This window comes from Lygodium microphyllum, chromosome 11 (assembly GCF_053477565.2).
Source record: "Lygodium microphyllum isolate KBCC chromosome 11, Lygodium_microphyllum_v1.1.10, whole genome shotgun sequence".
In the NCBI taxonomy this organism is placed as follows: Eukaryota; Viridiplantae; Streptophyta; class Polypodiopsida; order Schizaeales; family Lygodiaceae; genus Lygodium; species Lygodium microphyllum.
In genome coordinates this window covers 122,042,741-122,056,312 of record NC_141145.1, presented here as the reverse complement: position 1 = coordinate 122,056,312, position 13,572 = coordinate 122,042,741, and the positions used below count along the sequence as shown (strand labels likewise).

Sequence of the window (13,572 nt, the reverse complement as noted above, 5' to 3'; positions counted from 1 at the left end):
TCCAAGAAGGGTCAAGGCTGAAGTGAGAAGGATTGAGAGTCAAGGCTGAAAAGTTGGCTGGAATCCAAGGGGGCTGAAGGAGATGTGCACAGTTGGAAAAGGGGGTTGTAGCAAGTGGACTGTGGTAACCAAGGCCAAAGTGCCACGCAGGAAGGGATGGGCAAAAAACGTGTAGGTGAAATGTAGAATCAGGTCTGGCTAGATGCATGGGAATGTGCTAGATGTGGTGGCTAGAAAGGGGTTGTTTCATGGCATGAATCCACATAGGTTTGTGCGGTATGGATCGTACTGTACTGAGTGTTCTGTATGATGTATGGAGGCAACTATGGGTAAATAGGCAGGCTGGCAGCTTGGTCAGACTGCCACACGGAAGTTTGTTGCATCCAATTGGCCAGAAAATTTGACCGACTTGGTCTATTTTCTCCCCTCCTTGCAGCATATTTAGGCTTGCCCAGGTGATCACATTCATTTTGTATTCTGATATGTTAGGAGAAACAGGAAGGTTCCGACTTAATGCATAGCAACACACCAACCCCCTTGTACATATCTGTTCTAGACTTCCAATCTCTAGCATTCTCATTTTTAGTTGTTCATCCTCTTCTGCAATGCCGCACTGTGACATGGTATTAGAGCAAAGAAGGGATGTGTTCTAGGAGTAGATTGAGGATACCAATCACTTGGAGTCGATGGCATAGGCTTTTGGGGAGATTGCTTTGGTGAAGATGCGGAAGACATGCTAGAGGTGTTCTTGCATGCTTTGGAATGGCAAGCTTTTAGATAGATGCAGGATACTCTGTTATAAGAGCATCAGCTCTGATACCATGTAAAGAAATGGTTTGGCACAGACAAAGAAACAGAAATATATTACAGCAGGTAGAACACAATCTGTCGAATACTGAATGAGAATGAGTGAACGAGAATCTGTGGAAGATATCTTTGAAGGGTTTCTTGCGCACTTTGGAATACCAAGCTTTGAGGATAGTAGTAGGATACTCTTTATAAGAGCATTGGCTCTGATACCGTTTAAAGAAATGGTTTGGCAAAGATGAGAGAAACATTAAATGTATGACGAGTAGAACATGATATGTAGAATGCTGAATGAGAATATGAATGATGCAATCAGGGGGCCTTGAACCTCCTTGTCTTCGGATTGGGGCAGAGGTGATTGAGAATGGTGTTGGAGTGCGTTGTACTCCTAACAGATTCCAAAACACAGTAGTAGTCTGCCATGCTGGATGATGATGTTGATGGCAGCAATGCAGTCCTCCAGAGCCTGATAGATGCCTTGCAGCTAGGGTGTTGAAAAATGAAGGTCCGGCTGCCACAAAACACAGGTTGGCTGATGTAGATGGTGATGATAGCAGGTCGTCTGCAGCTTTATAATGATGTCAGCAGGTCGCTAAAGGTGGTGACAGCAGCCTAAAGGTGCAGCAGATGGCTCTTCGAATCTTGGCGTCAGCTGGGTAGCAGTTTTGCTGATGATGTGGCAGGGAGCATGGCAGCTGGAACAATGTTCTTTCATTGGTGGCAGTGTCCTCCAGCTGGTGCTTCAGGATGGGGTATGGGCAGGAGTGTGAGGAGAGATGGCTGAGGAGAATGATGAATAATCAGAGTGGATGATGGGATGCCCACAACTGACTCTATTTATAGAGGATTTTGGTGCTTTTGGCATATTGCGAAAAAATAAAGCAATTTGTTTTTGGTAATCACCCAGCATTGCTTGTTGGGGCTGTTTTCAAGAGACATAACAAGGGATTAATGCACAATAACTTAGGATTAGTGCAAATCGCTAATTTCAGTGGCTCAACAATTGGAACGCTGCTTGAAAAGACCAGGGTTGGCCCACCACCTCTCCACCATGATGAGCCATATATGCTGATTGCTGGTAGAACTAGCAGCAGCACTTGAGTTAGAGGAGAGAGGAGGCTGAAGCAATTGACATCAAGCAAAAATGAGAAGAGAAGCCATGACTTGAGCAAAAAACTCGTATCATCAAAGGTGTGAGTTATGTATATGCATTCTTTATGATAACAGTAGTAATAATATGCCATAAAGCATATAACCTAAGTGCACATGGGCATTGATCAACAGTAGGTTGCATGCAATCTTTAGACTATTCTCTTGTCATGGTGGTGTAACATGTTTGTGGCTTACCTTTATTTTTGAGTTCAAGTAGATGGTTATATTTGGTAAGTATTTAACACAAAGGTGCTGCTTCTCTCAGTTCTATTACCTTGTCGAACATCCCTGAAGATAGTTTGCTGGCGTTGAGGAGGTGGGCTGTTCTCTGAATGATTGCCAATGGATGCTGAACTTCAAGTCTCCAATAACAAGGTATCTTTCTTGTTAGGATGTTCCTCATATTTTGCATACTGCTGATTTGTGACATTAGGGACCTTCAAAGTAGGAATAAAAACTCTCAACTAGTTTTGCCTGTGTGCCTTCAAGTTGTAATTGCTCTTTGAGGTACATGCTGCCATCTATTAGAAATTGTTAATGATTAGGCATGAGCAGGTGGACAGCAGTGTGCAGGTGCAAGTAAGTATATGGCAAACACCAGATCTGATTGTGTGAGAGGTCAGATCTGCACGTAGGAACACTAGGTTGGGCTTGCGTGACCATGTGAGACACTAGGTCCTCTAATCATATATTCTAGCAATAATATAAATGTGTACAAGGTACAGCCCATGATTGTGTATCCGTGCTGTGCTTTTGCCCCATGCACTACCTAGCACAATCCCAATCAGCTAGTAAGTTGGGCCAATTGCCCCTTGATTTTCAAGCAAGACTTGCACAAATGGAACCACCAATTGGCCAAATGCTACCCCAATTTACAATGGATGGACTGGCATCTAAAATCCTTGTCAATTCCATGAATTTTAGGTGCTGATTTCAATGTAGGATGCCTTCTCCTGTTGGCATGGGTCCCAAGGTGGTTGTTAAGCCTTGATTTCTGTAGAAATTTAGGGTTCACAGCAAAAATCCTCCTGCTGTCCATTAAATTTGGCTGAGATCTACTGAGAATGGCTGAGAAGTGCAGAGATCTTTCGAGAAATTATTGGAGAAGGTGAGAGAAAGCCAAGGTAAAATAGAAATTTGATTTTCTTCACAAGAAAACCCTAAAATCTACCTGTTGCTTGTTCTAGCCTGCATTTAATGTAGTCACCTCTACTGCCAAGTACCTTCAAAATTCCGCCTGTTGCTTGCTCTAGCCACCTGCTGGTGCTAGGCACCTCCAAAATTTTGTCACTTGAGCAGCAATGCTGTTGCCAACCCTTGGAAGATGTCTCCTTGTTGTCCCGTGCCTGCTGAGGCCACTAAATGATTGTCTTCTACAACAAATTGCTCCTTTGATAAGAAAATGGACCAATAGCTTCCTCTCTTTTTCTCCAAGCTTGTGATTGAGACCCAGCCCCCAAAAACGTTTTCTCAGTTTGCATGGGCATTTTTGCCAAATGGCAACTTCTAAATCTATTTTTTAGCATTATCTAACCATTTAATTAATTTTCAGAATCAAATAATACTGAAAATTAATTTCAGGCCTTTTAACCTTGCCCAAAATTAAATGTGTCTATTCATAATTAAATTGACTAGGCCATTTGCAACTTGGAGTGGTTCCCAACCTCTATTGATCCTTAGATTATCGTTAATTAATTAATTAATTCTTGTCCCTAGTATCACCATTGACACTTATTGGCTAAATAATTATCCTAGGGTCAAAACTGAAACCAATTGATCCCCAAAGCCCAGTTGGGATAACTTATCGCAACTTTTGCCTTTGACACCCATTCCATCCTTGGGATCCTTGGCGTGTTATCATGAAATAACTGCCATGTACATCACATGTGCTAAACAACCTTGCGCATTTGATTAATAACTTAATCAAATGTTATCGGCAAGATTAAAGCATCTTAAAATTTCATGTCTCTGTGATGGAGATGGTAGGGAATGCAATGGAACTTGTGGGATAGATGGTGTACAATCGAGAACAAGTGCAATAATAGAAAGTTGACTCGAAGGGCCCTGCACAAGGAAAGGGAAATGGAGCAGAGATAACCTCCTCTCGGGCCAACCTGTTACAAAAATGGCTCCCAAAGAAGAATCTGCAACAAAGATAATCAGCTTAATGAAGACAATGTGGGTCCCAAGGCTAGGAAGGCCATAAACTAAGAGAAGATGGAATCCCAAGTTTGGAACATGCAGGGCCTTTGGAACAGAGCTCGATGGACAGTCAGACAACAAGGTGCCAATACCACTGATAGGCACCGAAGAAGAGATGTCACCAGCAGTGGCGATGCTCTCTGATGGATGGAGATCCTTCAACAAATCACTTTGGGGAGTCATAGGACTCAATGCACCACTATCAACGAGTCAAGGCTGCTCAGAAGATGAGACAGTCAGAGAAGACTTTTCCACCTGATAAATGTGTAGAAACATTGACTTGGTGGTAATAGCAAGTGATGAATTAGAGGTAGACAAAGGTTTCGATGTAGATCCATCCTTTGCTCCCGGATGAAGGTGAGGGTATCTCCTCCAATACTTCTCCTCAGGGTGCGAGGTCTTTCCACAATGAGGACACGCGGAATATCCTCTATGCTTGCCCATAAAATTTGTATTGGAGATGGTAGATGGCTCCAACTTCTTCCTCTTCCCTTTCGTCTACTTTGCGTGACTTGTACCTGGAGATAAGGCTGCGTCAGCACGGCCATGTGTGTGTGCTGCACCAGAATCTGGTTCACTGTGATTTGCATCTTACTCAATCACCAATGGGACTAGCTCCTCCCAAGTGTGTCTCTTGGGTATGAGAAGTGAGAAGACTAGTGTAGAACACATCATATGTCAGTGTCGAAAGATGTGAGAGAAGTGTCACAGCTAGGCCCTTTGGTGAAATGTCTGTACCAAGGGATGCAAGCTCATCCTGAATCTCCTCCATCTTGTGGATGTGATCTGTCATTGTAGGAGAAAGCTGTCATAGCTTCAACTCAAGAATCTCCTCCATCTTGTGGATGTGATTTGTCGTTGTAGGAGAAAGCTGTCATAGCTTCAACTCAAGAGATAATCGATGCCCAAATGTCTGGATCGGGAAGAGAGATGCCAATCTCCTCCAAACCTTTGCGGCAGTGCAGCTACGTCTAACATGCATGAGCATAGAATTTGTACAACTCAAAGGAGAAAAGAGCAGGCTTTGGCATTCAATCGATCCCATAAAGTTCCGGAATGTATGGTTACACTATCATAAGGATCCATGGTAGGTTGGGGGATAGGGACAGTAACAAAATCCAAAAGGTTATAGTCATTGAGGAGACACTTCATGTGGCATGAACAGAGAGGATAGTTCATCCCATCCAGCTTGTTGGATGCGGATAGAGAGGGTAGGATAGGCACTTGCTCAAGAGATGCCATCAATGCCAATTAGGGACTAGAAGCCTTAAAAGAATATAGCAGGAAAGAGTGACAAGATGGTGGTCAGTTTGAATGATCCCGAACCACACGATTCCCCATAGCATACACGTCGGTCATAGGTATCCTTCAATAAAGTAACTGTAAGAAAACAAAGATGTTGCCACTGGAATGAAAGTGACCAAAAAGAGGGGTCCCTGGGATAATCAGGGTCTGTCTGGCCATGATACAGAAGAAGATTGACTTAGGCAAGGTAGAGGGGGAGTATCCGATGCTGAAGGGAATATACAATGCCGAGCAAGAAGAGAGAACAATAAATGCGGAGTAAAACAGGTCAACCTGTAAATCCAGCCAATCCACGGGTTGGTAGTGTACCAAAAATGCTTGGAAATGGTGTAGTTGCAATAAATGCAAATCTGCCTGGATGCAAGCCTGGAAAAGAGGCCTCCTAGAAGGTTGAAATCGTTGCTCAGGCCTGTACACTTGCCATCTTGCCATCTAGGTTAGGAAGATGCTGCCCTGGTCTGAAAACAGGCTGCCCAGGTCAGTAAGATGGTTCCAGTAGAGAGGGAAATTTGTCGGCCTAAAACTGGCCGCCCAGCAGAGAAATGTGCTGCCCAACTTGAATAAGGCCGCTTGGGTGCAGTAAGGGTTGTCACCCAGGACTGAGAGGCTGCCCAGTGCTGGAAACTGACCTGCAGCAAAAATGGAGATTTGGAGGGGTGCTGCCTGTATAAAAACACGGGCAATGTAGGGGGCCTGTTTGAGCAGAGCAAACAACGCAGCAAATAGGAGATTTTCCTTCAAAAGCACAGGCCTGTATGGGCAGAAAACAGGCTGCTCAGCATGGTAGAAGCCACCCAAGTGCAGAACACAAGGTGATGAAGGTTTGTCCCTATCAAACGCAGCCTAATGTGGGCTGGAAATAGGCTGCCCTGCACAGTTTTACTCCAAATGCAAGGCCTGCAGCACGCAGGGATGGCACCTTGCAAGTTTTGTCGTGGGTAGCAGGCTCCTCTTTGAGATCTTTGGCTCCCATGCGTGGCTTTGATACCATGTGAGAGTGCGCAATGGAAAGAGGAATGTAAACATGAGATGACGGAGACAAAGAGAATGCAGGATTGAAGGAACAAGGCTGCAATAGTCAGCCCCAACAGGCAGCTCTATGTGTCATTGTGGGTGCCAAACGGTTGTAGGGGATGAGAGAATGAGGAGGGCTCCCCAATCATGAAGGATCAGTGATGTTATGACAGAGAGCGCAAGGATCGAGACACGCAATGCTTTCTCATAGTAGAGAGAGAGAGTGTGTGCAGAGTAGAGAGTGAGCACGACACACTGGGTATTCGGTATAATGTTGAGTGTACCTTTTTAGGTTATATATACATGTGTGTGTGTGTGTGTGTGTGTGTGTGTGAAAGTACAAATGTGCTAAGGGTGTGTTCATACCCGTGCACATATAAGAGGCACGATGGCCCTTTATTCCCAGCAACCTCCCACCTAAAGGCAACGTGCCTTAAGGGGAGAAAAGAATCAGCTAAGTCTAGGTATGCACAAAGCTGAAATACATATGTCTATCTAACTCCCATCATCTGTCGGCAATGAGCAAACCGCTCTGCTGGAAGTCCCTTCACGAGTGAGATGTGCAAGATTATCATTTGTATGCGCTTTGACAAGCTCAATGCTCTTGTTGTCAAGTACATCTCTAATGAAGTGATACTTCACCTATATGTTCTTCGTCTTTGCATGAAAGACGGGATTCCGTGCGAGCATGATAGCACTCTGACTATCACAATGGAGAACATGCAACTCTGTAATGCCAAGCTCTCCCACCAGATGTGAAAGCCATAAAATTGTGAAGAAAATTGCTAGGGTTTGCATCGAGGTCACACAGAGTGTACGACCGCGACAGAAACACAAAGAGACAGACATAGACACAGAGAGCAAAACTCAAACCCTAAACACAAAACTCAAAACTCAAACCCTAAACGCAAAACTCAAAAACTCAAACACAAACAGAAGAAGGGAGAGAGAGAACACAACTCTGAAGTGAATGAAAGCTGTAAATGAATGTAAGAGTGTACAGTGTGCTCGAGGGTAGAGCAATGTTGAAGTGTGACGTCCATTGGAGACGGATCCCAAGTCTGTGACCTCCAATCAGAGTGCTGAATAATGAATGGAAGCAGGCTGGTTACCAAAACGCAGGAGTCTGGAGGCTGGAAACTGGTAAACGCAGTAGTGTATCGCCGATCGGAGGCTGAAAACTGCGCACAGTCTGCTGTAAACAGTAGGCTGAAACAGTGTCTGATGTGGTTGGGGATGACTAGATGATCAGATCGCAGCAGATGATGATGTCACCAGCAGCTGATGTTAGCATGGATGAAGGCGCCAGCGGCAGGAGCAAACACGGATGGAGTGGCAACAGTCTCGAGGGCTGGACAGCCATGTGGGAGGAGGCTGATGGGTCAAATCTACACGTGGAGTAAGAAACCTGCACAGACGGAATAAAATTGAATGGGGGCAGCTTGTCTATTCATAGATGTGGAAGGGCACCCCAAAAATTAGGGTTTCCATTGAACTCTCTCGAACCACTTTCCGTTTTAGGGTTTCCACTGAACTCTCTCAAACCGCTCCCCGTTTTAGGGTTTTTACTCTATAAGAGCATTTTTTAGTGCGTTTTGGAGTTGTTTAAGAGGCTAATCAGCAAGTAATGCATGTTTTAGCTCAATACCCAAATCTCAGGCCCAAACTGAGTTGAAAGGTTAGGCTAACAACGATGATGTTTATTTACCCTAAGGTATCCCACCTCAAAGCAGCCAGGGTATCAGACAAAGGGTGCACGTCGATTGCCCAGTGGCCTACCAGGACTACAGAGGCGATGGTTATCTTACCAAGGGAATCCAAGTAGTCACCCCAGAGAGGACAGAGCATCGGACAAAGGATGCATGTCGGCTGCCCAGTGGCCTACCAAGCCCTAGAATGGGGGATGGGATCACATGGAACTTTTAAAAATAAGAATAAAAAATAAGTGAGATAAATTTTATGGGATGCAGTCGATTGAGTAATAGTGACCTAGAAGATAGGAGTAGGGAGGGTGTACCCAACACATCACAAAACAGAATAAGCTAACCCATCCACTCAGGGTGTCAATGACGAGGAAAAATAGGTGATGAGGTATCCATGTGATGGAGGATGGTGGTGTGGTAACAATAGCCACCGGTGGAAACAACTTAGGATCTGCTCAAGTGGTGCTCTATACAATGAGATGCAAAGTATGCTACATGCTGAAGAATGCTCATGCAGCAGGTGCTACTTGGATAGTGTCCCTCATGGAAAAATTGTTCACTTGTCCAAGCGCCCTAGTACAAAGATGATGAAATCATGCAATGCAAAGGGTAAGGTACAACAGGGGGGAAAAGCCGATGTCGAAGACAAAGTGTTGAAGCCTGTAGAATACCAAGAAGAGTAGGAACCCCCTCTCAACCTGGATGTAGATGCCGAAGAAGAAATAGGAGCTTGATGTCGGTCTTTGGATGGTGTCGAGAACCATAAGGAAGGAAAGAAGAGAAAGTAGATGAAGCACCCCGCTAGAAGAGCAAGGTAGAAGGCAACGCCATGATAGCATCGATAGAGATGCTGCACGATCTGTCTTGTGAGGGAAACCGCCATGTTGGAAGAAGAGCAAGCACTCCTAGGATGATGAAACCGTGAAAGGAATTGTGTGCATCTCCACATCTCTAGCTCAAGTAGGACGAAAGCAATCTGTAAGTTAGCCCTATACGGAAAGCAAAACCCTACAAAAGAGATGAGAATCTGTAAACACAGAGGTTAGTGGTGAGATGTTCCAAAGCAAAACATAACAGAAAAAAAATGTAACTCAAAATAAATGTAATGAATGTGTATGTGTGTGAGTAAATGCAGTGAAAGTCAAAAGAATGGAAAATCTAAGGACAATGAATCCTCTGGGCCCGATTCTAAGAGTGCGAAAAATGAATGCTAGACTGACCTAGGGTATCTAAAAAGACCTAGAGAGATACTAGTCTAAGAAGGTGGCCACCATCACATATGTCCAGTAGCAGGGCTTTGCCAAGGGAACGCTTGACGAGGTGGGGAGGAAGGTGAGATAGATGCATGAAGTGCAATGAGATCGGAACCTACAGACCAATCAGCCAGTCCCTCAAGGGTAGTGAAAGAGATGGGCTGTTGAGGTTGTACTCGAGCCATATGTCCAGCAATAATGGCGGGTGCTGAAGGAGCAGATGAAGCAGGAGCGGAAGACGTAGCCCCACTGGACTGTGTAGTTGCAGCGGTCTGTAGAGGCTTTTTAGGTGGAAGACTGAAACTGGTCTATGACTCACACAAAGCGGTAGTTCCTTCAATTACACCTGGTCTTTGCACACATACACATAAGCAGAGACCTCACTCCCTCACTCAACACTAGATTGGCCCCAAAGACGTGCGCCCCTCTCGGTATTTCTTTATCAATTAAAAGATGAAAAATTACAAAAATGATAATGTTCCAAAATACATAACATGTGAACAGTTGGTTTTCATCTCTTCTGAGTAAATCCCAGCTGTATAAGAACAATATAGTATGTCCAGAACAACATCGCTTTTAGGAAAGCATTTTCTGTGGACCAAAACTCTATGATTCATGTGCAGAATTGTAGTTTGCAGATCTTTGAATTCACTGTTATTACTGTCCAATATGTCTTGAATTCACTGTTCTTACTGTTCAACTTGTGACCAAAACTCAATGATTCGTGTGCTGAATTACAGTCTGCAGATCTCTGAATTCGCTGTTCTTATTGTCCAGCATGTCGTGCATTTTCTGTGACCAATTCTGAATGATTCATGTGCAGAATTTCAGAGAAAACACAGAATTGTACCTTCGATGGAATCAGCCTATCATGGAAGCATTTCCTCTGAGAATAGAGAGAGAGTTGATCAGAGGGAGCAAGCTCTACCTCTGTACTTGAGTCAGAGACGTAGAAGTACTCTCCATGGCTAATTTTCTTGCAGCAATCTGCCCTTAGCTCCTCAAAACTTCCTTCTTCCATGTGCCCCTTATGCCTATTACGTTTTTTTAAAATGCTCTCTCTTTCTCTCTCGCTCTCTCTCTCTCTCTCTCTCTCTCTTTTGGGAATTTGTGCCACATGGCATACATGTAACAATTTTCGCGTTTAAACCTTCTGGTCCTAAATTCTCCATGATCGGTGCAAAATTTGACTGAGCACAGACCAGAGAATTAATCCTTGTGCAAAAACGAAGATAATGATGCGAACAGATTCTGGGGTCCAAAAATAGTAACTCCCTAAATTTTAGGGATAGTGACCCCTGCATTTCTTAAGTTGTTCTGAGAAACTTTTATCATTGTGACCACATCAAAAAGTGTAATGTGACTGACAAAGACCTTGGGCCTTGGGCCTTGGAGCGACACTGCTCGTCCACATGGCCTGCTCTCTGGCAATGTGTGCCAAACCAGTTTTTGTTAGGGAGTTGCTGCCAGATAGGTCTAGATTCTTTGGTTCCATCTGAGAAAGAGAAGTCACCCTTTGATTGGCTTGCCTTGGCATCTTGCGAGTTCTTGCCACTGGTGGTTTTCCCTCCCGAAGAAGAGGCAACCAACCCTCTCTGCTCTGAATAAGACTGTGATGAGGATTTCTTGTGGACTTGATTGTGCAGCCTTGTGTAACACAAGAACTGGCACTCAAACTCGTAGAAGGTTGGCAATCGAGGTTGGGAGATAATGTGTTGAATGTAATTGAAGTACTTTTCGGGCAACTTGTTGAAGAAAAATGTAACCTGATCATTATTTGACTTTGGAGAGCCAGTAGTGGCAAACTTGGCAAGTAACTGCCTATATTCAGCCAGCTTGACTTTCAGATTATCCCCTTCCTTAATAGAGAACTCTTGAAGCTCAAAGTCGAGATTGATGCGTTGAGTACGATCACGGGCCGCATAGCGGTCGAGAAGGTGACTCCAATGCTCTGACACGAGCGGGAAGTGTTGCAACTGAGAGTGAAACTCAGGAAGCATTCCCTGCATCAGCTCAACATTGGCTGTGGCATTGCGGGCTCTCCATTGATGGATGTAATTAGGGTGAGCTAGTCGAGGGTCCGGCATAAGCTCTAGACCAATGACGAGGTCCTAAAGACCCTGAGACTCAAGCACTTGTTGCATGAAATTAGACCAAGTGGTGAAATTTAACCTGTTAAAACGTGTCTTATCCGTGAAGGTATTCTTGGCCATTGCAACAGGAGTGGTAGTGCTCGAAGATGGATATTGTGAAAAAGTGTAGTGGGGGTAGGATGGGGGAGTGGAGTACACTTGGGAATGGGCCCCAGAGTGCCCGCCAGGCATGCGGGTAGTGTGCAAGGTGGATCCATAGGTAGGGATGGGTTGACTAGGCGTGGGCATAGTAGCCACATGAGGAACCCAAGGAGGTGGGATAGGAACACGGGAAGCAGAAGAGGGGAATCCCTGCGTAGGTGTAACCCAAGGACAGTGTGAAGACGCACCATAAGCTGAGGATGGAAACCCTTGCGTATGAGTGGTTATGGGAGATGTGAAGTTGGGGATAGTGAGGGGGATGCCCATGAGAGTCGACCTAGGAGTTATGGGTGTGTTTATTTGTTGAAAGGTAAGAGACACTGTGTTAAAGGGTGGCATTTCCCATAACAAAGTACCATGGTGTAAAGAGGTATAGAATGAGGTGGAGAAGGAAAAGGTGCTAGGAGCGGAGATGGAAGATCCAACCCCTAGGGCGTGTGATGGAGATGTGGAGTGTAATCCAAGGTTTTGGAAAGATTATGAGAGGTGATCAAGGTGTGATATTGAAGAGGGTGGGATGGAAGGAAAGTGAGAAGTGTATGTGATATGCTCAAATGAAACAGAAGCTGTAGGTGTACCTGGATTTCGTGTGCTTTGTGAGGCCCCTCTATTGAAGTTCACATACGCAAAGCCATCTGGATCCTATATCTCAAAAGAAGAAATAGGCGAGGGTTTTGATTCATGCAACACAAAAGAATTGTACAAACCTGACATTGGACTTGGCTGAGATGATGAAGATATATCGCCAGACGTTCCGAATGCTGTATGTCCTCCATGATCGGAGAGGTGGCTAGCCTTACCAACTGGTTCGAATGTGGTAGCGATACCGAGTCCATAATGCCATCTCAGGGCCTCCAATGATGAAGCAGCCTGAGAAGACATCATAGAAATTGGAGAAGAAGGTGTCTGGAGCATTGTGATTCGGTTACGAGTTGTATTATGTGCCTTGCACAAAGACTAGCTCTCCATAATATCCGCAGGATACTCTTTACAAGAGCACTGGCTCTGATACCATGTGAAGGAAATTGCTAGGGTTTGCACTGAAGACACATAGAGTGTGCGACCATGACAGAAACACAAAGAGACAAACACAGAGGGCAGAACTCAAACCCTAAACGCAAAACTCAAAACTCAAACCCTAAATGTAAAACTCAAAACTCAAACCCTAAACGTAAAACTTAAAAACTCAAACACAGAAACTCAAACACAAACAAAAGAAGGGAGAGAGAGAACACAACTTTGAAGTGAATGAAAGCTGTAAATGAATGTAAGAGTATACAATGTGCTTAAGGGTAGAGCAATGTCGGAGTGTGACGTCCACCGGAGACGGATTCCAAGTCTGTGACCACAAGTCGGAGTGGAGGAGTGCTGAATAGTGAATGGCAGCAGGCTGGTCACCAAAACACAGCAGTTTGGAGGTTGGAAACTGGTAAAAGCAGCAGCGTACCGCCGATCAGAGGCTGAAAACTGCACATAGTCTGCTGTAAGCAGTAGGTTGAAACAGTGTCTGATGTGGTTGGCGATGACTAGATGATCAGATCACAACAGATGATGATGTCGCCAGCAGTTGATGTCAGCATGGATGAAGGCGCCAGCAGCAGGAGCAAACACGGATGGAGTGGCAGCAGTCTCGAGGGCTGGACAGCCATGTGGGAGGAGACTGATGGCTGAAATCTGCACGTGGAGTGAGAAACTTGCATAGACGGAATAAATCTGAATGGGGGCAGTCTGTAAGGGCACTCCAAAAATTAGGGTTTAGATTGAACTCTCTCGAACCACTCCCCGTTTTAGGGTTTCTATTGCACTCTCTCAAACCGCTCCCCGTTTTAGGGTTTTTACTCT

The 13,572-nt window shown here is 44.8% G+C and overlaps 1 protein-coding gene across 3 annotated transcripts in view; it reads left to right on the top strand.

Moving 5' to 3' along the window:
• The window catches only part of LOC148029311 (potassium transporter 7-like), a 179,767-nt gene that overhangs the window by 38,746 nt on the left and 127,449 nt on the right, over positions 1-13,572 (top strand). For 2 of the 3 annotated variants that reach the window (XM_087688088.1, XM_087688086.1), the window contains exon 2: positions 2,225-2,334. In XM_087688088.1, coding sequence (XP_087544214.1) covers positions 2,302-2,334 — 33 coding nt within the window. In that variant the 5' untranslated portion in view covers positions 2,225-2,301. Of the gene's footprint in view, positions 1-1,863; positions 1,999-2,224; positions 2,335-13,572 lie in introns of those variants that run through there. The other variant, XM_087688087.1, reaches the window with a different exon arrangement.